This window comes from Panthera leo, chromosome B1, assembly GCF_018350215.1.
Source record: "Panthera leo isolate Ple1 chromosome B1, P.leo_Ple1_pat1.1, whole genome shotgun sequence".
NCBI classification, from domain to species: domain Eukaryota; kingdom Metazoa; phylum Chordata; class Mammalia; order Carnivora; family Felidae; genus Panthera; species Panthera leo.
Genome location: NC_056682.1, coordinates 43,777,704 through 43,802,948, shown reverse-complemented (window position 1 = coordinate 43,802,948; position 25,245 = coordinate 43,777,704). Strand labels below are relative to the sequence as shown.

Sequence of the window (25,245 nt, the reverse complement as noted above, 5' to 3'; positions counted from 1 at the left end):
TACTCTACTGGGGGGGGGGGGCTTTCCAGGAAAAAGAGGAGGAGCCAAGGGGACTTGCAAGATGGTGGTGGCAGGTTGAAGAGTAGGGAGAGGGGATTGGGGGTTTGGGAGCTGCAGACTCCCTGTACCAAACCTTAGCCGCTGTTCTGACAAAGGATTCACAAATGGGGTCAGAATGAACTGACAGAGGACTGGGGGTTAGGACCTCAGGTTTGTGTCTGGTGCGCCATCTTGTGAGTGTGTTGCCTCTGTGTGGGTCGGCTAGTCATAACAACGTTTACACATGATGCTTGCTTCTCCTGCAGCCCATCCTTTCTCCTCACCACCCACACTCTCGATGAGCTCCATGACTCAGCTGCTTCCCAGGACATCTGAGCAGCTTTTTTTTCTGGCGATAAAACCATAGCCAGGAGACATAACCAGAATCCTTTTTGTTATCCTTCTTTTGGCACATGAGGATCCTCTCCCACTCATGGATCATGTCAATGGGAAGCCCCTCAACAAAAGTAGACTGTTGGAGGATTGTAGAAAGAGTGCCTTCCCTAGCCTGTGACCTGACAAAAAGACTGGCACTGATGAATCCTGTAGGCTGAAAAGGGAACATTTGAAAGCCCGCATGAAGTTGGATGCTGTGCTTACCAACTGGGGCTAGAGACAGTCGGCTTGGTTATCCCACTGCAGTTTATAAGCTTTCTCTTAGAGATGTTCCAGGAGTGGCAATAGTCCTGACCTCCCCTGGAAATTCTATCTCTGTGGCTAGGCTGCCACCAAGGGAATTTACTGAGTTTTCCTGAGGGTTGGGTGAGCTCCCTCAAGGAGCTGTGCATGGGACTATGCACGGGATGCCTGGGTCATCCTAGCCTTTCTGCGTGGGACTCCGATTTTCCTGATTCTCTGGGGGGTGGGGAACTGCATCCTGTCTCAGGGCTGTGCTCCTTCTCAACCAACACCGCCTCCCGTCTTTAACTCAGCGTTTGCTAGAAGACTTGAAATTCCTCCTATGGTGCTTGTTCCCGACTCTTGGCTCAAGCCCATCTCTTCCCCTTTCCTACCTCATGCTCTTCCCACTGTGAAACGGGAGCCAGGGTGGACGCTCAGCTCGGGAAAGCGCTGGGAAGCAGGGGTCTGGCTGCAGGCACCTGTGACGGACGTAATGCTGTTTCCACTTCCTCCACTTCTGCTGTACTTCCTTCTCCTCCACCATCTTTTAAAACCCCGTCTTTCCACTTTTTATCTTCTCACCTTCCCTTTTACTTCTCCTTTTCTTCCCTTTTAGCTGTGCTGCTTCATCTTTGTCTTGTTTCTCTGCCTGCTGTACTCTTTTGTCCCCCATCATTACCCATCAAGTGGCCGTTGGGTCCCCTGTCATCTGTCCCCATTGGGAATCTGGGCTGATCTTAACCCGCAATCAAGGATTTACTGTTCATTGGTGTCCTTGTGTGTGTCGGGGGAGGGGGGAGGCACTTTCTTCTTGGGGCAGCCTCTCCACACTGCAGGGCCTCCTGTGGGGGTGGGAGGGAGAGCAGACCACACTGCCAGTAGCTACCCTTCGAATGAGCCTGATCTTGTGGGAATGTGGGACTGGCCTACCCTGGGCCTGCACCACTATGGGTGCAGCATCTTGGTGGCTTACTTGCTGACCCAGTGTTGTGGTGCAGGCATGGCTGTAAGCCAGCCAGCTCACCACTTTGCTTAGGGCCCTGGTGGGCTTGGGTCATAGTGAGGTTTGCTTGTCAGAGCCAAGCGGGACCCAGTGGTGGGTGGTGTTTGTTCTTGAAAGTCAGAATGTCACATGGCGTTTTCTGGCCCTTGTGTTCCACCTGTGCATCCGGGTTGGGTGTAGCTGCTTGTTGGAAGGCGCTCATCCTCTTTGGGGAGGAGAAGAGAGCTCCTGCCCTTTTGTTTGGCTCTTTGGAGAGTCAGAAGGAAATCATGAGGAGAAGGGAGTCCGGCTTGAAGGCAAAGCTTGTCTCCCATCATCAGAGGCCTTGTTGGAATCTGTGACCGTGTTCATTGGTTGGAGCCTTCTTCTGATTCCTCATTCTTTCAGTCATAAGTGGCCTTTGGGGAACAGCAGAGTGAAGTAAGTGAAGCTAGGGCTGAGGGATGTGGCCCTGCCACAAGGCCCCATGAGCCCCTCAGATTTAATTCCTTAGTACCTTCCTGGAGCTGGAGGGTTTGCTCTTTGTGGCTGCATTCCTGGCAAAGTTTTATGCAGGTATTTGAATTGGAGCTTAAATCCTTTCTGAGTTTCATTGTGTATAAAATTGGGTTATGACCTACTTTACAAGGGCTTTGTAAAGGGTCATCATAATGCCTAGTGTTTGTAAAATGCTTGATGTGCATGGGGCACTTAATTCTCACCAAAATCTTATGAGGTGTAGGTACCACTATTATCCCCATTTTACAGGTGCAGAAACTGAGGTGCAGAAAGATTAGTTTGTAGTCACACAATTCATAAGTAGCTAAAACTGGAATTTGAACCCAGGCCCCTGACCCGAAGTCTAGGCTTATATCCTCTTTTTATGTGTAAAGTTGCATAAGACTCTGCTCGGCACACAGTGGGCCCTCAGGACACTTAGTTGAGACATGTTAATGAATTTTGATGGCTGCTTATGGAACAGAATTGATAGAGGTTTCCAGGATCTGGTTGGGGTGGAACATTTGCTCTGGGGAAAGGGGCTGATATGTAGAAGCCTACCTTCTTACAGAGGTGAGTCAAGCCAGAGTGAAGGTCCTCCAGGTCCTGAGGCAGGGCACCCTTCACCCTCCTCATCAGCACCTCCCTTCTTCCTGCCATGCAGGGTGATGTGAGCAGAGCCCAGGAATGCCTTATGTGGATCGACAGAACCGAATCTGTGGGTTTCTGGACATCGAGGAGAATGAGAACAGCGGCAAGTTTCTGCGGAGGTACTTTATTCTGGACACCCAGGCCAACTGCCTTCTCTGGTACATGGACAACCCCCAGGTGAGAGGCTGCATGGGAAGGTGGCTGGCTGCCTGTCACTGCCTGGGAGGAATACACATGGGATTAGCTCCAAGCACTTCATCTCTTGTCGCAGCATCACAGTGGTGGTCAGTAAGGAGTGAAACTCCCTACAACACACACACACACACACACACACACACACACACGCACACACACACACACAGCCATCCCAGATACTAGTTTGAGGAAGAAGAAGCTCATTTGTCCTGATCCTGGAGATCTGGTATCTTTTCTTACGCTCAGGAATTTAAAACTTCAGAAGTTCAGCAGAGGCCGGCCTGGCTTGTTTCAGGCTCCAAGGCATGGCTTGCTTTCTTTCACTTCCCTTGTTGTGGCTGTGGCCTCATGGCCACTCCTGCTCTTCCAGTCTGGGGCCCCTCCCTGGCAGGGAGTGTGGCCTGGTTCCCTGAGCTCAACAAACGTTGGACTTCTTTGGTCTCTTGCAACAGGGAGTTGTAGAATCCTGGGTGGGAGATGACCTTGGTGGTCACCTAGTTTTGCTTCTTGATGGTAACAGATGAGAAACTGAGTCTCAGACATTGGAATTGACTTCATCGAGGACATGGCCAGACTTAGGTGACCTGCCTAGCATTTTGTGGCAGTGAGACACAAAGATAGGGTCCCCTACTTTCAATTGCTGGGCTTGGGAGCCCCTGGTGTTGTCAGTGGTATGAGAAAAAGTCTCAAGTCTTTTATTTCTGGTGCTATGAGTGCTGTTGGGTCTTTCCTTCCCATTTCCCTGGAGCAATGGAAGTTTGGTGGAATGAGTCCCCAAAGATTGGCATGGCCCCTGAATGTCAAGTTCATGGGTCACAGCCATGTTGTGGCAGGGAGGAGTGTGGGGCTGAGATCTGGCTCTGGTTCAAAGACTTGGGAAGGGGAAAGTCTGAATGTTCAGGGATGGATATGTGCTTTAAGATGTGCAGTGGAAAAAGATTACTGTGAATCTCTAGGTTATTATCCAGGGACTAACCCTCTAGAGGCCTTTGGCATTTGCCCTCTGGATTTGATGGCGAGAGAACATGCTGTAGATATAGAAAACATACTCTGGTTAGCTGCTGCTAGTCACCTCCTCCAGAAAAAACTTAACCCCTAAATAGAACTGTGCCCCGTGTGTCACCTCTCATTCCTGATAACCTTCTGTTGATCACTTTCATTGAAAATGCTGAGTGTGCAGAATGAACCCTATGAACACTTACATCCTTGATTTAGCCTGGAATGCTTGCCTCTTATAGTGTTTTTGTCTTAGGTTTGCCTTCTGGCCCTACTCTATCATTTTCCTTGCCTTTGTTCTGTACAGGTGCCCCTAGCTGGGTCAACAGAGCCACTGCAAAAGGAAGTGGCATTGTTGGAGGAGCTTGGGATCAAATCTTTGTTGCTGGTCGACTTGGCCCCTGGCATGCCAGGGGTGAGCTAAGGGTGACTCATGGTCTCTGGGTCTTATCATTCCCTTTCTCTTTTTCTCCTTCTGTGTACCTTCTCTGACTCACCTATCATATTAGCTAAGGTAATTCAAAAGTATTTTTATCCTGACCTACCTGCTTACCGCCATGCTTCCTGCTAAGACTGTTCTTAATGCAGATTCATTTGCTTGGGGAATCCTGACTTAACTGTTGCCAGCTACCGCCCCTGAGAGCTGGATGCTCCTTCATATCCTGAACCACAGACTGAGAGCCTTGCTGTCAGTGACAGATCACTCAAGGCCACATTGTTACCATCTCAGATTTCAAATATTGCCAGTTGTCAGGATTTCCCTTGCTCTGTACTGCCCACTGATTTTACTGTTCCTTGGTTCCAGAACCCACACTAACCTTGAATGCTCTGCCCTGGGCCGCCTTACTAGGACCTCTGGGGTGAGCCCTCATCTGCCAAGGGCAGCCTCTTGCACTTCCCTGCTGACTGAGCTCTCGGCTGCACTTTGTGCTAGAGCCTTCTTTGAGTTTGAGTTACCAAATAGAACTTGTGGTCACTGCTGGGGAGTCTTTACAGTTTCCCTGGAAGCAGAGATTTCAGCTGGCCTGGCATATGCCTAAAAAAGCAGAGTCTTGCTGTTGACATAGTTCAGAACAATAGTTTAGAACATTTTCCTCCTTCAGCTGTTGACTTAGCTCATCATTGTGTTAATGGCCAAATAGCCATTCTAGATTTGAGAGTGGATATTTTTATAAGTTGTAAAATAGTATTAGTGAACATTTATTACTGTGTGGCAAGAACTGTTCTAAAGACTTCATGGGGTTTTCATTTTATTCTGACAAGTCTAATTGATAGGTATTATTGTCCTTACTGTAAAGGTGAGGTGGGTGAGGTAGAGAGGGGAAGAATTTGCCCATGGCTACATAGTGAAGAGTTTCAGAGCCAAGATTCCAGCCCTGGCAGTCTGACTCCAGTTCTTCTGCCTTTATTGCTGATAATGAGACCATCATCGTAATGTTGCTTAGGAGGAAGGAAAGCTTTAGAGGCAGTCTCTGATTAAGAAAGAGAAGCCAGAGGACGCTCAGGGCTGGGAGGTCCTCTAGGGTAGGGAGCTCATCTGGCTTAGGTTTTGATCCATAGTGTCCAGCATTCAATAAAGGTGTGTGCTCAATGAATGGATGAACAGACCAAAGAGGGCCAAGTGAAGAGTCTGTCCAAAGGGAGGCCTTTGTGAAATGCAGAGTGCCCAACACTGCTCTCCTGGGGTTGGGCTTCCCTTGGGCCTAAATTGAGTGGAAACTCTGCAGAGGCGGACAAAGCAGAGTGCTGGAAGTCAGGAGAAGGGTGGATTGGAGATGATCCCCAGGAGCAAACGGAGAGGGTGGGTGGAGGGGGTGCTCTGCCCCTGAGGAGAGAGACATGGAACTGCGTTCGGTCACTCACTATCTTATTTTTATAGGGCAAAAGAGACGCCTGATAAGGTATCTTAGTTAATAGGCACTAATAAGCAGGGGATTCTTTCAGCCCATGTCTCTGATCTTTGCCTGTTGAAGCCACTTGGTAGTTGGTGGTTATGGAGCCTGTTTTTCCTACTGCTGCTGCTACTATTACTGTTACCTGCTGCTTATGCTTACCGAGCGTGAAATGTTTTACATACATTATCTCATTACGTTCTCCTAATAATCCTGGGACTCAGGGACCGTCATCACTCTGGACGAGGAGCAGGAAGTTTGGCAACTTTGTTCAGAGTCACACAGGTGTTAAAATGTAGAGCTGGAGTTGGAGCCAGGTATAGATGCTCCAGTGCCTGCTTTCTTCACCTGCATCCGCTTCCTCCCACTGATGTCTGTGCTCAGCCCTGTGCAAGGTCCTGGAGACGAGGTGGGAGCTGAATTCAGTGAAGTCTTTGCCACCGGGAAGCTTCAGGTTTAGCTGGAGAGATGAAAACATCACACACGACTGTGGTGCTAAAAATCTCAGCGCAGCTTTATAACAAGGTGGCACAGTGTTGAGTTGAATGGCCCAGATGCCAGTAGGTTGGCTGAAGGGGAAGGGGGTGCAGTTTTCTGGTGTGTCTGCCCATCCAGGGAAGGTGTAGGGCCTCAAGGTGGAGCCTCACATGGAAAGTTCTCAGGTCTGGGAGGCGAGATGAAGGATCAGATTCTGGCTCTGCCACTGAGTGGTTTTGTACATTAGGTGAGGTATCTGTGCTCACTGGGCTGTAGGTACTCTAGATGATCTCTAACATGGCTGTCAGCCCTTCGTTTCCTGAAGGGCGAAGAGTAGAGTGAGCTACTGGAGTTTAGCAACACAACTTAACACAGGTTTGCTAAACACGCCCTGTGCACCATACGCCACTGGGGATGCTGAGGCTCCAGCAGTGCACAGACCGCATCTTTTCCCTCATGGAGCTTACACTGTCGGTGAGGAGGTGGACGATTAAAAAAAAATGTGGCAGGGAGAGTGGGACCCCCACCTTCGTGGAGGGGGGTGGTGCTAGATCCAGATATGGAAGGATGGGTGAGATGAATTATTACCACAAGTGATTCCCATTTGCAGGGCATTTTATAGGTTTTGAAGTGTTTTCACTTATGCTATTTCATTTGATAGGGTTTTTTTTCAATATTTATTTATTTCTGGGAGAGTGCAAGTGGGGGAGGGAGAAGGGACAAGGGATGTGAAGCGGGCTGTGCACTGACAGGCTGACAGCAGTGAGCCTCAAACTCAGGAACCGTGAGATCATGACCTGAGCTGAAGTTGGACGCTTAGCTGACTGAGCCACCCAGGCACCCCTCTCATTTGATTGTTATGCACTCTATCCTAAGCAGAGCCAAAGAGGAAGAGGAAGGTATTCTATGTGAGGGAAACAGCAGTCATTTGGGGACAGAGGCTGTCCCAAGGAGGAAGGTGAGCTCACCTGGTTAGAGTGAGACCCCAAGACCAGGAGTCAGGCACCAAGACAAGGATTTGTGCCAAGCTCTTTCTTAAGGAAATGTTCTTCTGGAAACTGTCAAGAGAGCTGGGAAGCAGGACAGGGAAGCAGAGGAAGCCAGACAAAGATCTTCCAAGAAGTTGGCAAAGGGTAGGCCTCAGCCTGATGCTGCAGTGGGGCTCGCTGTAGGTTAGGCCTCAGAGTTCTCCGAGAGACATGGGCTTTCGCATGCCCCACTGGACAGTCACTGGTTTTGGCTCTACCAGTGTGGGCAAAACAGCTCCAGAGGCCTGAAGGCTGCCCTCGGAAACAGAGCTACAGGTGCCGGCCATTGTGTGCACAGCAGCCGTGTCTGCTCACGGGATGAATGGCAGGGGTACGCTAGGCATCAGCATGCACGGGCCCAGTACAGCCCCAGATGTCCGATAGAATTTGGATTCAATGTGGTAAAGTTTTTAATACAGGCAGTGGTGACACCAGACCGATATGGGATGAAACCCATTTGCTAAAAAGCACCCCTATAAATAGAAAGTTTCAATATTATTGGTTATGGCCACAGATTTGGCTAATGCTTTTAAAAATTGATACGCTGATAATATTAAGTACACAAATAATTTTTGAACAGAAACAAACATTGGCTGGATCTCCCTGAAACGTCACCATGATATTACGGAATGAGCGCGTGTATTTTAATTTAATGTTGGTCTCTATCATGAGAGAGGAGAGGAAATACCTTAATTGGGCTGCTTTACTTTATTACAGTGACCTACAGAGTGACTAACTATATTTTAGTTGCACAGCAACGCTTATGTTCCACCCTCGTGATGCCCACTTGCCTAAGTAATTGCAAGACGTAATTACAGAAGCATGAAAATACTGTTGTACTAGATGGTTGTTCTTGTCAAATGTACTCTGCGAAGTGTATTTTCTCTGTTGACAGAAAAATACTCAGATGCTTTTACTTTGCAAAGGCTGTGATATGAATTATGGATCATTATAACCTTCAGAAAGATTGTTATCTCTCCTGGTAACTCTGGGGTGCAATGAAAGCCCTTTGCTTTTTTTTTTTTTTTAAAGAACTTTTAATAAGTTCTTTCCATTGAAAGTGGCAAGCAGTTTCACCTGTGTTGACAAAAAAGATGGTTATTTGACTATTTTGGGTTTTTGGATATATTAGTAGAATACAGAACAGTGGTAGGAATATATAGAACATATAAATGAGCAATAATGTTGTCTCTTTTTTTAATGTTTATTTTTGAGAGAGAGAGAGAGAGAGGGAGAATGAGTAGGGTAGGGGCAGAGAGAGGTGGGTACAGAGGACCTGAGGTGGGCTCTATGCTGACACAGAGCGCCCAATGCGGGTCTCAAACTCACCAACTGCGGGATCATGATCTGAAGTTAGATGCTTAACTGGCTGAGCCACTTAGGCGCCCCGACTTTAGTGTTGTCTTAAAGGCTAGGTGAAAATTGCTACTTTTTAAAATTGTGTTTTCTGTCAGAAACCTCCTTGAGCAAAATTTGGCTAAAATCCAACAATATTTAAAAGATCTTTGCATCACATGCTTTACCCTGTCAAAATGCCAAGAACCGGTAAGAGAACTTAAAAAAAATAGCCAATGCATGCATATGGTACAAAATTCAAAATGTAGGACAGCTCACATATAGTGACAGGTTACTCCCTTCCAGTCCTCTGTGCCAGCCACATCTTTCCCTAGCCAGAGGCAGCCCACATGACCAGTTTCTTGTGTGTCTATCCAGAGATACTCTCTGTATAAACAAGCATCATGATAATTTTCAGATCTTCAGCAGTTGTTTGAGCCAAGTGTTTTTCATTCATGGGTTTTGTGTTATTGGTATGTGTATTAACTTTCCACGTAGACAAATGATTTAATGGGCTAAGTAGAATTTCTGGCATGCTTTTGTCCATACTGTGTTAGAGTAAGGATGCAGAATTCCTTTGGGGAAAAAAAATTCTAAAAGATTGCAAGCAACAGATCTGTACTTTCACCCAAATGCAAATTCTGTTAAGGGAACATTACTATTTAATTAATGTTTTTAGAATTAAAATTATGCATGGACTTTTGGAGAATGAACATAAAATACTAGAGTATAATCATGCGGTTTTTTAAAAAACAATCCTCCTCTTCTTTATAACAAGATGGTACTTTGTCTAAATTAAAAAGAAGTGAAAACCAAGAGGCACTTGAGGAAAATTGTGTTAATAGTTAGCCCTACTTGTTATTAAAGTTCAAGCAACAAAAAGAGAGGAAAGCTGAGAGATGTAGCTGAGGTTTTACCCATGTGAAGCCGTGAAGAAACTGTTCTAAGTTTTCTTAAAATTTGTCTTTGGTTATATTGTTGTTAATGTTTTGCTTTTAGATTTCAGTCTTCAATATTTGTTTGAATATATCTATCATATACATCTATGTTTATGTATTTATAAAACTATATACAAAAGAATGGCATTTTATTATTTTTATTCAAATAATGCCTCTAAGGCAAAGCGGGCAATTGTATATTTGGGAGGGAGCTGCCTGTTAGATTTTGCTTCCGAGCCCGTTTTCTTAGTTCACATCAGCTGAGCACAGAACACTTTGAGGTATACCTCAATTAGGGAAACACCGATCGTTTTTGAGTCTCTTGTCCTCCTCTGTAAAGTAGGGGTAATGATATTAATTATATCTCCCTCTGACATAGTTGCCGTAAAGATTAAATAATTTTTGTGAAAGTGCTTGCATAAACTCTAAAGTGTCACCGAGATGTTACTTGTTCACAGTGAGACATTTTTCTAGGGTTTCCTGGAATGTCAGTGGTGGTGGTGCAAGGTGAATAGGGAGGAAGGGACAGATCCAGAGGCCCTGTGAAGGAAGAAAATGACAGGCTTGGTGACTGACAGAAGGGTGAAGGAGAGCATTCGGAGGTTTAGGACCAGGCTGACTGGGAGAGAGTGTGGATCCGCGGGCAGATGCGGGGCAGTGGGGTACGGGGCCAGTTCGAGGCTGGAGGGGAAATGACTCTTGAATTTGAGGCATGTGTGGAGGGGGCTGCCTTGAGCACAGGGGTGAAGGTGTTGGCTTACTTTTTTTTTTATTTTTAATTTAAAAAATTTTTTAAAGTTTTTATTTGAGAGAGAGAGAGCAAGCACAGGAGACGTAGAGAGGGTGGGGGGAAGAGTGAATCACAAGCAGGCTCCACACTGTCAGTGCAGAGCCCAATATGGGGCTTGAACCCATTGAAACATGAGATCATGACCTGAGCCGAAATCAAGAGTTGGACCCTCAACCCACTGAACTATCCAGGCACCCTGAAGGGGGTTGGCTTATTGAGTTTAAGGTTTTAGTTTTAGAACCATTTTTGTGGCCAGTAGTTGGAGTCTTGGAATCTGAATGTGTCCAGGGGATTATCTACAGCCAGGGCCTTGGTGCACGTCTTTTGGTCACTATCACCAGGATTTGGGGGAGGGAAATAAAGGGGCTGGGAATGTGGTGGCAGGAGACTTACAAATCATAAAGTCCAGCCACTGGCTGAAGCCGGTGCTGATGTGTGTCAGTGAAAAAGAGGCATCCAGATAATAGAATGCAAGCATTATACCAACACAGCAATTTATGATACAGAGTTGACTTTTCTGGAAGGCAAAGATTAAATGTGTATTTTGAACTATAGAATGAGGAGAATAGCCATGGACATTTCACTCTTCCTCAAGTTAGTTATCAGGAAGTGGAGCTGCAGAGTGGAGGGGAGGAGATGTATTTGACACCAGAGCAACAGGTCAAGCCACTGTCTGGATCACCTAATCCCTGGGAATAGCTTGGTTACTTTCCTTTTGGTTATTCTTATTCTAGGGTGAGGGCTGTGGAATGTGGGGCAGAGGGAATTATGCTTTCCCCTCTGTTCCCATCACATGGCTCTTCCTAGGCAAGTCTTTCTTTTCTGAGAGTCTGTGTCTGGCCTTGGCTTCTGGTGGTTTGAGTTGTGGTTTCAGCCCATGGGCAGCCATGTTGGCTCAGGGCCTAGTTGTGGGATTTCCACATACATTCCCTTCCTCCTTCTCCCACTAGTTAACTAGCAAGCTGTTTTTGACCACCTAATGTGTTCTGCTAGGCACCACTGAGGGATATGAGAGAAGGTAAGATGGCTAGCCTCTCTCTTTCCCCCTTTCTACTCTGAATCCCCAGTCTTTTGGAGTTTGGCAGCCAAGAGCCAGTTTGACCAGTTCCTGCCCTGCCCAGCTTGGGTAACTATATAGGGCCTCTTTTGGTGTAACCCTGCTGGTCCTGCTCTTGTATTTACCTTTCATTGATAATCAACTCTCAGATAATGAGCAGGTCCTTGTACATTTGAAGGATTGTCTCACGGGAGGTGGCAAGGTACAAAGGAAAGAGCATGAGATTGGAGAATCAGAAAGGGTTGGGTTTGCGTACTGGCCTGACTACTCAGTGCGTGTGTGACCTTGAACAAGTTGCTTCACCTGCTCAGTCCTTAGTATCTTCATCTGTAAAATGGGATTGCTAGGATGAAGCAATGCGTAGGAGTACCTAGCGACAGGCCTGGTGCATAATAGACTCTACATATGCATCAGCTTCCTTTTTTCTTCCTCCAGTTGTGCTTTGCCAGAGTATCGGATTGATGTTGGGAGTTACAAGCTCTGCCTTTATCTGCTTGTTGAGGAAGTCATTTCCCCACCTTGAGCCTTAGAGGACTCATATGGTGAATGATGAGGGATCACCAGAACCTTAGTGTTGTTGTGCTGTGAGTTTATGACTCTATAGTTGGTCATTTCTGTGTTCCCTGTTACTCTCATTAGAAGATGGGAAAGGCAGCAGGAGACACACGGGTAAAAATTTTCTATTTCAACAAGAAATAATGTTGCTTCTGGAAAACAGGCTTACTATAGGAGGTGTGTCACATCTCTGTGTGGGCATGTCTGCTCCTTCCTTGGTAATGGAAAAGAATAAACTCTACGCTTTTCACTCATGGGAAGTGGGAGCTTCTTTGAGGTCCTTGGTGGCAGAACACTTGAGCAAAAAGCAAGGTGTTGGCAGTATCGTCATAAAAACTTGTCAGTCATTCGGAGCGCCTGCATGGCTCAGTTGGTTAAGCAGCCAACCCTTGATTTCAGCTCAGGTCATGATCTCGTGGTTCATAGGTTTGAGCCCCATATCGGGCTCTGTGCTGATGGCAAAGAACCTGCTTGGGATTCTCTCTCTCTGTCTCTCTCTCTGCCCCACCCCTGCTGTTTCTCTCTCTCTCAATAAATAAATAAACTTAAAACAAAAACTGTCCACCATTTAATGGGAACCTGTCCTGTGCCCTACATTGTTCCAGAAAATTTAGAATGCTCCTGACTTAACAGACATCCTCACACACAATTGCTGACAGCCTCATGTGGCACTGGAATCCCCTTTCTGTCTCCCTGCCCACCGCCCCGCCTTTCCCTTCCTCCCTGTTTACTGCTGGTGCAGCAGCCAGGGTCACCCTGTACACTGCCACTGGGCGTGACTTTCTCTCACCAGCTGCTACATTGCCAGCGCACAGTCAGCAGGACCAGCCAGTGTGTGCAGCATTGGTCCTCAAAACAGGCAGCACCGTGGAATCAGTGGGGAGCTTGAGAAACATACAGGTGCCTGGGCCCTACCCCAGATCAGCCAAAACTGAGGATGAGGCATGGGTATTAGTTTGTTTAAAAACATCCCCAGGTTGGGGCACCTGGGTGGATCAGTCTGTTGAGTGTTCAACTCTTGACTTTTGTCTCAGGTCATGATCTCACGGTTCATGGGATCGAGTCTCACTTTGGACACTGTGTTGACAGCATGGAGCCTGCTTGGGATTCTCTCTCCCTGTCTCCTCTGCGTCTCTCTCTCTCTCTCTCTCTCTCTCTCTCAAAATCAATAAAAAAAAAACCCACAAATATATATATATATATATATATATATATATATATATATATATATCCCCAGGTGATTCACATAGTAGTCTTCCCATCAGCCTGTCTCCATTCCGCATCTGCTTAGATGCTCTCATCTCGATGCTTCTCGTCCTTCTCCTCAAGCCCTTGACCCTCTTGTAGCTGGGACTCAATCCTTTTATGCCCCCTGCCCCTTATTGTTGTCCCTCTGGAACCCTACCCAAGGTCATGGGAAATGCAAACTCAGTGACAGCCAAGTTCAAAACATGAACAAGTCATTCCAAAGAAACGTCATTCGCCAGTGGTGGATGGGAGGCCTTTGGCACTCTGAGTATAGCAGGCTTTTATGGACTGGTTTGGGAACTTGTCCACCATGTAAATGGTGTTTGTTTGTTTGTTTGTTTTAAGTTGAGGAGTCTGCTCTGTAGAGGAATACGATTCCACTCATGTCCTCAATGTGCTTAAAATCTAGTAAGAAGAGACTTAAACTCACAGAAAAATATACTCCAATACAGAATCAAGGGCTAGATTTTGTCATGTAGACCAGTTGTTCTCAAACTTGGGCCTGTGTAGGGATCACTTGGGAACATTTAAAAAATGTGCATGTTCTGACCACATTCCACTTGACTCTGATTCAGTGTTTTTTGGGTGAGGCCTGAGCCCGGGCCTTTTCAGGCGAGCTCCCTAGGAGATTCTGATGTGCACCAAAGTTGGAGAAGGATTGGTGTACGTGAATTAAGAGAGGGACAGACTGCAGTCAGCATCCTCTTGTCTTTTCCCTGGAAGAGACAGTTTGTGGCCTGGAGAGGCAGCTTGCATAGGCTCTGACGCCCTGCCCCTCCCCAGGTGCTGTTTCCTGGCATCCCTGGCCTGACAGCTGGCTGCCTGAGGTCCTCAGCTCAGGCATGTTGGCACATTCTTCCTTGACCAGGAAGTGTCTGCCTGGGGCTGCCACCCTGGCAGTGAGCTGTCACCATTAATCTCCTAGGTCCAGTAATTGGAGTGGACACAGCGCCATCCCTCTGGATCAAGGCTCGGTGATCTTGGGGCTGTTTACTCCTGTCATTCATTTTCCCCCAGGTGGGGAGGAAGATGGGGGGAAACTGCATTTACAGACACTCATCATATTTTCCTGGCTTCTCATGGTGGAGGTGCATGTGAGCCTAGAAGCAGACTGAGGGGTAGGCTGTGGGTGAAGGTGGTGAAGACGCCCCTGCCCTCAGGTAGCTGGGCCTGGAGAACGGCTGCTGTGTATTTCTGCAGCGGGAGAGCTGAAGGAGGCAGGGGGCGGAGGGGGGAGCAATGGAGAGGGTGGGGGGGATGAAGTAGTTGAAATCTGATCGGCTCATATCTGTCATTATGTGTGGGTTAGTGCCCGAATGGTTCCCCAGATCTCACTTCATCTCTCATAATTCCAGATACCTCTGGAGGCCTTCGGGCTGTGGTTTGGGGTGAGGAGAGGGAGTTGTGCAAGACCAGCTCTGAGACTTGGCATGTGTATCTTGTAATTAGCCTTGTGGGTCGGGGAGAGGAGCTGCCGTGTGCTGGGCTCTCCCTCTGCATTTTCATGCTGTTCTCACAATGAGCCTATGAAACAGGGTTTGTCGTCTCCATTTTATAGGTACAGAAACTTGCCTGCAGTCATAGGGCGATAATGTCACAGCCAGAATTCCAACCACTCGAGCTTTTAAAATTTTATCGTGCTGCTTGCTTCTAGGGCATTGGGTTGAAGTCAGGAGATCTGAGCATTTATGTGAAGTGGAACAAATCCCCTCACTCACAAATCCCCTCACTTTCCTCCAATGCCAAATGGGGGCTGGGAGTGGGCCAGGTGCTCTGTGTCCAGCAGAGGCCCGTGGCTCCATGTGTCCATCCAGAGTGACTCACGGTCTCCTTGGGGCAGTGTCAGATGCTCACTGGCCTTTTGGAGTCCTGTGGCTCCTTTTTGGACTCTGATTTAGGGGCACAGGACCTATCTCTCTTTATACAATAGAGGTTTCCTTAAAAGTAAACAAAATGCTGTCACTGTGTATTTGAAAAAAATGTGTAAATCAGATCATCCATATTTGAAATGCTAATCTGGAGACTCACAAGGCAGCATTTTAGATTTATAGCCTCATTTGTAAAAGGGAGAGGGGGAATATCCTTTCTGAATTTCTTACCCTAAATTTAAGGGCTCTGAGAATCCTTTCACTGTGGTATTATCCCCATCCCTTTTTTCCTGAATAGAAAATTTCATATCTTGCATTTGCTTCAAGTGATGTGTGTTAATTTAGTTAATTGGGCCTAGAAGGACTCTTCCCTGCCATGTAAGATACTTCTTAAGGGCAGTCTTCTGGTATGACCGGTCATTTCACTGCTAACCCTTTAGGAAATTCACTAAATTCTCATTATCCAAGATTCATCTCTGTTTATTGCTTTGAGATAACCCCAGGTAAAGGGGACTTCAGGGTTATTCTTTGAGGCTATTGCAACAGTTTAAGAGGTCACCAGGAGCTGTGGACAGGGTCTCAGGTCCATGGGGGAGTGAATTTTCCACGTTATAAATTAGAAACTCCATAGCTGTGATTTCTAACCTCGGTCATTTCTTTGATATGCTACCATCCCTGTGTCATCATTATTTCATTTCTAACAGTGGAGAAATTAGAAAGCCAAAGAGATTGTGCCAAGATAGAATATTGCCCGACAAGGTGCTTGTGAGTTTCTTGCTGTTTTAATAGAACATTTACTTAGTGTTTTATGGTCTACAGACATCATTCCAGTTGGTACTCGTAATGCTCCTGTAAAATAAACCGAACAGCTGTATTTTCTAATTTCTGTATTGTATGAATCTGCACTGTGTTTATTACAAAAAGAACTTAGAGTGGCATGAAACAGAACCAAGCCACCACGGAGATCAGAGCAGTCAGGAAAGAAAAAATATAATGGCTAACACTTGTTGAGAGTCATTTATGTACCAGGGACAACTCCAAGTGCCCTTAAATGTATTAGGTCATCCGTATGGCTGCCTTATGAGGTAGGTACTATTATCATCTCTATTTTTACAGAAAAGAAAGTGGAGGCTTAGTGGTTCAGGAACGTATTCACTGTCAAATGGGGGAGCTCCCACTTTTCACCACTGTCCTAGAACACAGCCCTCTGTGGTAAGTAAGGCCAAGGATAACATTAGTGTATACATATACATGGCAAGAATTATCACTGTTTTAGAGAGGAAAGTGAGCTCAAGAATGTGGGTAAGTGGCTTGCTCAGGGTTGCAAAGCCACGACTAGAGTCTTGGTCTTCTGTCTTTTAGCGCTGTTTCCACTGCCTCACGTAGCATCATCCTTCTCAAAATGAAAAACATCTGTCTTTCAGAACCTGGCAATTGGGGCAGGAGCTGTTGGATCTTTGCAGCTGACCTACATCTCGAAGGTAATGTTCTCCTGGAGCTCTGGGAATTCATGTTCTCTAAATAGGTTTAGTATCTAAACAAGAAATGTCCAGTTCTTCTGGCGTTAGCATTTGGGGGTATTCCGTGGGCAGTGAAGTGCTCCCCTGTCCTCACGTTTGCCTTTGGAACTTTGCTGCTGACCAGGGCTGGGTGGAGTGTGGCTCACAGGTTCTTGGAGCTGAGCCTGAAGCCTCTTCCTTCTGGGACACATCAGTGATGCTCCCAGCTCCTGCCAACGAGGTATTGGTAGTGGGGATAGGAGTGGGGCATGACTTTTTTTCGAAACTGGGGCAAAAAGGAGCGCAAAATCAACGACGAAACCTCCTAGTGACTCTAAAAGATTCTCCCCAGGGGTCTTGTTCTAAAGGAGCGGCTCAGAAAGAGTTCGGGCTATGCTGGATTATCAATCACCTGGACAGGATTCCTGGAGGGAAGGCTAAGAGAGCCCCGGGAAGACACTCAGTTGTGCCAGGGAACCATTCAGCAGTCACATGACTGCTGGAGGGTCTGGCAGGTGGGCTGACGGGCCATCCCCCATCCGGTTAGTGTGGATGGTAGGAGATCAGCCCCCCTTCAGAGCAGAGACGGGGCAGAGAGGGGGCGGCGGTGGGCGGGGGGGAGGCAGAGGGCTGGTTGATGATGCCCACACATAGCTGCTGAATTTAGCTTCTTTTAGCGGCCCCTCCCTGGAGCAGGCACCAATGCTGACCTGTGATGCAGCAGAGATAAAAAAGGCCGGGGGATTTAGTGCCTCGCCAGAAAGAGGAACTCTTTGTCCAATGAGAAGAGCCAGGTGGCGCCCAGCCAGCACAAAGGTTCCGGAAGTCCTGCTTTCCCCACGCACCCCTCACTTCAGGCCTCTTGGGGAATCTCTGCTTCCTTGTCCACATTCTCCCACCCTCAGGGGTTGATACACTGTAGGGGGACCCAGATCTGAGTGACCACTGGCTCCTTTTCATAATGAGCTTTGGGAGCCCTTGTGTTGAGCCTGCCATCCCAGCTGGCGGGGGGGGGGGGGGGGGGGGGGGGGCGGGGGTTTGGAGGTGGAGGCGGCTGCAGGGGCTGCAGGCAGGGTCTGGCAGACACAGCTGGGCACAAAGGCAGAAGATGCAGGGCAGGGTTTGAGCGGATTAGAGAGAGGAGATAATGACCTGGTGGGGGGGGGGGGGTGGTGGGCGCGGCGGGAAGGGAGCAGGGCTTTAAGCAAAGCTTTGCTAGCACAGCTGTGGGCAATTTGTGCTTGCCTTGTGGTGCGAGATGTGGCCGCCTCCGGGGCTAGGCCGGCCAGAGGTTTGGGCCTTCCCCTTGCCTGTCGGGTCTTGTTGTGATCTCATTAGGTCTTTCTCCAGGAGGCTTGGAGGAACAGAATCAGAGGGGGAGCAGAGAACCTCATTATTAGTGAAATTCCAAACCCTCTCCTGTTTGAAAGGGTTTTGGAGATTTTTTTTTTTTTTTCTTTTTTGATTAGGGAAAAGTGAATACAATCTCCTGCTGAATCATGATTTATAAATGCAGCTCAGATGAGGGCTTTTAGAGTTCTCAGTTTTGGAGGCTCCCTCATTTAGAAAGGATGGGCATGCCTTTTAGCCCTTCTTGGGAGATGCAGGCCTGGGTGGGTGTTATGCAGAAACCCACAGCTGCCACAGGGTCAGGTTACATGGAGCTGAGAGGAGCCTTTAACTCCTGCCTGACCCAGTGCCAGAAAGCAGGGGTTTTCCCAGAAAAACATTGAGCTGTGGTGCTGGCATCAAATTTAGCCTTCCAGGTTATTTCTTGTTAACCCCTAGGTAGCACCCCTGCCCCCCCCACCCCTAGAGTAAAGCATTTAACCACAGTGTTGACCTGGCTTGTGGTGTGTGTGTGGTCTCTGTGCGGGGGTTGGGGGGGGGGGGATGCTGCGTGCTCTTCCATAGTTCTTTCTTGAGGGCTAGTGTTGGGAAGAGGAGTTCCTTCAGAAAGGCCAACAGAGATGAATGTTCTTGACCTGATGTCCAGGGCACCAATGGCAGTAGAACCAGGTTTTGGGCAAACTAGAAAATGTCTGAAGGTGGCCTTGGTGCCATCACCTTCCCACTTTGCTGGATGGCTCTTCTCTTGTATATAGCCAGCACCAGCATCCCACTCCCAGCTTGTGTCCCGCTTTGTCAGGGCCTTGCCCTCAGCTAGCTATAAGGAAGACCTTCCTAGAACACTGGTTCTTCTTGTTGTTGGGGGGTGGGAGTCGTGGTCACGGATCCTTCTAAGGGTTGCATGAAGAGTGTGAACTCCTTTTCCAGGTAAAGTATGTCTGTGTGTACACACCCCAGTTTTGCCTGTGATTTCAGGGCTCATTGACCCCTGAAGCTTGTCCGGAGGCCCCTACCTAGAACCCCTCCAACCATTCTGTGTAGTTGACTGCTTCTTCCTCTGCTCTTGATGTCACCTGAAGGGGCAGGGTCACCCTGGACACGGGGCAGAGCTACCCCAGAGCTTCAAGACCGTGTTCTGCTGTTGCTGCTTCTGCCAGAGGGGCCCCAGCTCTACTTCCGGCCAGGGGCAGACAGGATGGGGCCGGCTAAACAGTGCCCTGCCACCGATGAGTTTGCTGCTCCTGTGGTCTGTATTTGATCTGATAAGAGCGAGTTCCTGAGAGGCTGTTGCGCTGTAGAGTGGCCTTATCTGCGTCACTCTGTGGGTGACCCGCGCCCATACCCCGCCTCACATCCTGACCTCCTTTCATTGCTTGCATAATTCAGGACCCACCAGTCAATCACCGCCATGCAGCTACTTAACTGTGGCCACCTCAGGGCAGGCAGATGGTAGCACTTGGCCACACCCACTATAGTTAAGCTTTCCACCATACTTTTTCAGGATCCTCTGTTCCTTCACTACATCTGAAAGAGGCTGCACAGGCTGGTCTGATCACCAACATGAGGTGGGGTGGAGAGCAGAGGGCTTATACTTACAGTCCCATGGGGGCAGGGATTCTGCTGCCACAGTCCCCAGGATGTCAGGGAGGCCAGAGCTAACTCTCCATAGTAAATGAAGCCTGTACCTTGGCCCTTCTCCCTGAAGGACACAGCACAGCTAGAGACATGATTTCTTTTCCTCTTCTGCCATTCTGTGATTGTAAGAAGGGGACTTGTAATTGCAGTCTGGCTTTGCTAATTGGGAAGCTGATCAGAAATTTTGAGGGTGTGACCCTCGCTAAATAGCCTATCAGGGCAGAACTAGAACTGATTCAGCAAAGAACTAGCAGCCTTGCCAGATACTCCTTCCGTGGTTAGGCATGGGGCAAATTATAGACGTGCATGCCTGTAATCACGCACGTCCCCTGACTGAAAACTGGATAAACATATAAAAACAAATGAAAAACCAGATGATCTCTTGGTTTCAGTTGCTGTAATAAGCATATTGGTAGTAGTCTTTCAGTATAGGCTGCTGATAAGTTGTGGTCGGAGTCGACTCTCTGTCACCCAACCTGGTGAAAAGTCTCTGCCAGTGGTGCTTTCTCTGGTCAGTGATAAAAGTCAGTTTCTGGGAGAAAGAGGTGTATCTTCAAATAAGCCCCAGAAGGTCTCAAAGTGCCCAGCTTTACAAAGCCATCCGAAAGCTTCAAGTACAAAGAAGCCGTGAGATGGGTGGGTTCTGAGGGCCAGGCAGTTAGTTCTGTGATGGTCAGAGCTACACAGGAGTGGAGGGTAGGGCATGCACCTTGGGCATGGACCTTGGGCGTAAGGACCTGCAGGGGGAACATGGATGCCGAGGGATAGAGCAAGAAAATGAGACACTGACAGATCAGAACATCAGACACAAGCAGGATAAAGGCACATACTGTGGTTCAGATGGAATTCAGGATCTCAAACCCAGGAACACCAGGCAGCACAGGGGCAAAGAACTATGATGTCGTGGAGCTCTGCTGAGTGGTTTCTGGGAATGGCGAAGACATGCCTGAATTTGGGTGGTCTGTGACTGAACTTAGGATATATGTGTTCGTCTTTGCCTAAATCTTTGTGTTTCAGGACTGTTTAAAGACTTTCGTTAGGCCTAAGGCCTCCACCTCACATGATGGTGAACCTATCAGAATATAACCATCTCCCTCATTAAATATAATTGGCTGTAAAATATTCGAAAGGATTTCAGTCATCTGATATTTGGAATGATTCGGCTGAGTAACTCTAATTTGTGATTGGCTGTAATTTTTTAGCAGTCATCTTGCCCATCCAGGAGGGTTCTTGCGAACTAAGAAAATCAAAGCTACTAATTATTTTCGAATGTAATGAAATTTCTTTGACTGTTTCACTGAAACATGAACGAAGTTGACTTAATGTGACATCTTGCAAACACTTGTCAAAGAGGTTTATATAATGTCGAGGAGGTTTATATAATGTTACATAGACATTTAATGATTGATGTATTAATGTTGAGTATGCTATATTCATTTTGTTTGTTGGAGGGCAAGGTATTTTTTTTTCAGATCTCATACAAGTAGGAGAAGGCCATTGCTTGGAAAGGGGACTGAGAGAATGTGTCCACAGGGGCATGATGACAATGTGGAAATAGTTCCTAACCTAGGGTTTGAGGGCGGGGGGAAGGTGCCTCCTTAGAAATCCCAGGTACAGTTCCTATTCAACCTACAACAAGAGTAGTCACCTAATGTTTGTGGGCATATGATGGAATATGATTTGTTTTCCTTTATTGGTTCAGTGGGTTTGAACCAGAGTGACGTGGGTTTACCTCTGCATGTAGTCAGGAGTGTACATGAAAGGGGTAGGATTGCTAAAACAATATGAAAGAACAGGAGCTATAAACATATTTCTACTTTCTTCTGTTGTCTTCTTTTAAATACATAAGTATGTTCTGATTCCATGGGCCCCTCTTATTTTTTGTGATTCAACAGTTAGGGTAGATATAAAGGGCACTGATCAGCATGTCCAAATGCACACTGCGTGACCTTTCTGTGTGCTTTAATTGGAATCTATGTGTGTGTAGCAATACCATCTTTAATTTGGAGAACTGTTTAGGGAGGGGGTCGGTGGTTGCGAGAGGAGTGGAATCTTGTAGTGTGAATGGGGCAAGTACAGGTTGTGTGGTCCAAAGAGAATTTTGTTAGGACCCAGTGGTTTCTAAAAGCATTTTTACAAAGATAAAGATTAATATAGACATCAAGATAGTGCTTATTTCTGAGGGGTGGGGGTGGGATTCTATCAGGGAGAGGCACACAAAAGGCTTCCAAGAAAGAGGATTGATAGTGGCCTATTTCTTAATCTGGATCGTGAGTATAGGGTTTCCATTTAATTATTATTCTTCAGAATGTTTATGTATGTTTTATATACTCTTCTTTTTTGTGTGAGAAGTTTCACAATAAAAAAATTTGAAAAGAAAACACTGTTTTCTTTTACAACAATGTTAGAAATATATTCTTGTTTCTTTTGTTTTTTATTTGATTTAGGTGAGCGTAGCTACACCAAAGCAGAAACCAAAAACTCCGTTTTGCTTCGGTAAGTACTGAACTGGAGGATGGGTTCTCCGAACACTCCTACAGCAACTTCCTTTTTGTGTGGAGACGGTCCTGTGATCACATGTGACTTATGCCCTGTGTATATGAGTGACTTCGGTCACCGCGATGTTGCTAGGTGTCAAGTGATACTGCTTTCTTTGGTCTCCCTGTGAACACCGTTAATAGCATAAGACAGAGGTGCAGGGAGCAGTGACGTTTCCGTTTTCCTGACTCCACAGGGCAGGGTACAGGTATCTACTGGTAGTTTCTGGGAACCCTCATCTCCAACTCTGTAGTGGTGTGCTCAGGAAAGGTGGAGACTTGAGGGGGGAGCTGGAGGAACAATGGAAAAGAGTATCCTGTCGAGTGTCTCAGTGTTGCCAGATGAGTGAAGAGTTGGGAGTGACACAGGAAGCAGAGAGGGCATTGCTCGGTGGCTGCCTCTAGTCATTAATTAAATCATCAGTATTTATTTGGCTCCTACTGTGTTCTCAGTACTGTACAAAGTTCTATAAGCAGATACTAACAAGTAGCTTCTGTTTTTATCTAGGGTGGTTTTGCAAGCTCCATGAAGCAGGGATATCCCTTTGCTCTGTCACTGCTGTCTCCTCACCACATACAGCGGTTCCTGGCATATAATGGCTGTTCAATAATATTTGTTGAGGGACTGAATGAACTAATGAATTCAATGTGTACTGCATGATGCTTACTTCTTATAGTTCTGGCTTATTTATGCTAGAAGAATAAAATAGTGACTTGAGCTGTCATCTCTCCCAACTGCAGGCTGGTTCAGGCTTCTTTGGTGCTCTCATTGTCCCGTTTCTTTCAAATATCATTGCTAAGCTCAGAAATTACTGTCTCAGATTTTGTGGTCAGCAGATCTAAAAGAGATAAATAATGAACCCAAAAGTAAATTATTGACCTCATGGAGTGCTCAGAGGAAAGAACAGGTGGAAAATAAGGTCAGGGTCACAGATTTGATCTCAGGCAAGCTTTGTTCCATTTTCCGACCACAGACAAGGCTCCTAACCCAGGCCAGTTGTGCCAGTAAAAACAAGGAGCACTGGGTCCAAAATTATATATGTATCATCATGACTGTAAATCTGTGAGCACCTCTAAAAAGCAGTTCAAGCGTGTATCTTGGTGGTGGTGGACTAGAAGCCTCATCGCTGTACAACAGTGTATTATTAAGGGGGTTATTAGAACATTAACGACAGGTGATGGACTAATTCACACTTTTAAAGAGACAGCACTTACAGCCTGCTGCTTCCCTGATATTCATGCAGCTGACTTTGCGTCATGACAAATGTCTTCATCTGCTTCGTAGAATCCTCCACCTTGCTACTTCGGCACCTTAGTTTTGTGGAGTCTTTTTGTCTTGCATGTGTTCTCACCTGGGTCTTTCCTCTTTTCTTCCCCATGACGATTGCAGTCATCAATGCCCTCTCTCAGAGGTATTTCCTTCAAGCTAATGACCAGAAAGATCTGAAGGACTGGGTTGAAGCCTTGAACCAAGCCAGCAAAATCACCGTATGTATGATTCCTTCTCCTTTCTGGAGGGAGTCCGTGCCCCTTCTCAGCACGTGGCCCATTTTGGGTGGGGAAAAGCTCAGATGATGGCAGGGGCTTTCCCAGGAGCCGGTTCAGACCCAGTTCCCCCTACCTCTTCTTACACCTTGGCTGACTAACCACAAGTTGAACTGAGAGTTTGAGTTTGAATCAAGTTCAAGGGGAAGTTTATGGAGCGTCCCCTTTGCGCTTCCTGGGAGGGCTCCCGCTCTGTCGTGTTTTGGGTAATTCTGGTGTGCTGATTCAGTGTGGTGGGATTGGAAGATGGATTGCTGACTATGAGAAGCAGAGTAAAAGGAAAGCATATGAAGAGGGAAGTCAGAACTTTTTACTGGCACGGAGGGGGGAGATACTCTTCTTCCTTTAAGAGGTGACCTGGGGGTCAGTCCGGGCCATCCACCAACCTGTCCTGAAGAAGCCTTCCATTTGAAAAGCATCACTGAGCTAGTTCACTGACTGCTCTGTGAGTAGTCTCATTCTCTTTGACTGGTGCACTCCTTTCTTCTTCCTTAGAAATACAGAAAAAGAAAGAAGGGTAGGAACGAGGAGAGGGAAAACTTAATGTTTTGGGGGCCAAAAAACCACTAGACATTTCATCAATAATAGGCAGGCTTGTGGCATGTAAACTGTGGTTTGTATGCTGAGAAGATTGATATTCTTGTTTTAGTTATTTTTGTTTTAAGTTATTATTTTAATTCCAGTTAGTTAACATACAGTGTTATGTTAGTTTCAGTTGTACAATATAGTGATTCAGCACTTTCATACGTCACCCGGTGCTCATCACAAGTGCACTCCTTAATTCCCATCACCTATTTCACCCATCCCCCCATCCTCCTCCCCTCTGGTAACCATCAGTTTGTTCTCTATAGTTAAGAGTCTGTTTCTTGATTTGTCTCTCTCTGTCTCTTTTATTTTTCTTTTGCTTGTTTGTTTTCTTAAATTCCATATGTGAGTGAAATCATATGGCATTTGTCTTTCTCTGACTTATCTTGCTTAGCCTTATACTCTCTAGCTCTATCCATGTCCTTGCAAATGGCAAGATTTCATTCTTTTTTATGGCCAAGTAATATTCGTGTGTGTGTGTGTGTGTGTGTGTGTGTGTGTGTGTGTGTGTATACCACTTTATCCATTCATCAGTTGATGGATCCTTGGGCTGTTTCCATGTCTTGGCATTGTGGATAATGCTGTTATAAACATAGGGGCGCATGTATCCCTGTGACTTAGTGTTCTTGTATTCTTTGGGTAAATACCCAGCAGTGCAATTGCTGGATCATAAGGTAGTTCTATTTTTAACTTTCTGAGGAACCTCCATATTGTTTTCCACAGTGGCTGCACCAGTTTGCATTCCCACCAACAGTGTACAAGTGCTACTTTTTCTCTACATCCTCACCAACACCTCTTGTTTCTTGTGTTGTTGATTTTCGCTGTTCTGACAGTGTGAGGTGATATCTCATTGCAGTTTTGATTTGCATTTCCCTGATGATAAGTGATGATGAACATCGTTTTATGTGTCTGTTGGCCATCTGG

At 46.7% G+C, this 25,245-nt stretch overlaps 1 protein-coding gene across 3 annotated transcripts in view; it reads left to right on the top strand.

The window, feature by feature from the left end:
• PLEKHA2 (pleckstrin homology domain containing A2) overlaps positions 1-25,245 on the top strand; it is a 71,239-nt gene that overhangs the window by 24,045 nt on the left and 21,949 nt on the right. For all 3 annotated transcript variants that reach the window (XM_042934803.1, XM_042934802.1, XM_042934801.1), the window contains 4 exons: positions 2,805-2,968; positions 16,595-16,651; positions 22,102-22,150; positions 23,582-23,679. In XM_042934803.1, the coding sequence (XP_042790737.1) occupies positions 2,828-2,968; positions 16,595-16,651; positions 22,102-22,150; positions 23,582-23,679 (345 nt within the window). In that variant the 5' untranslated portion in view covers positions 2,805-2,827. The remainder of the gene's footprint in view (positions 1-2,804; positions 2,969-16,594; positions 16,652-22,101; positions 22,151-23,581; positions 23,680-25,245) is intronic.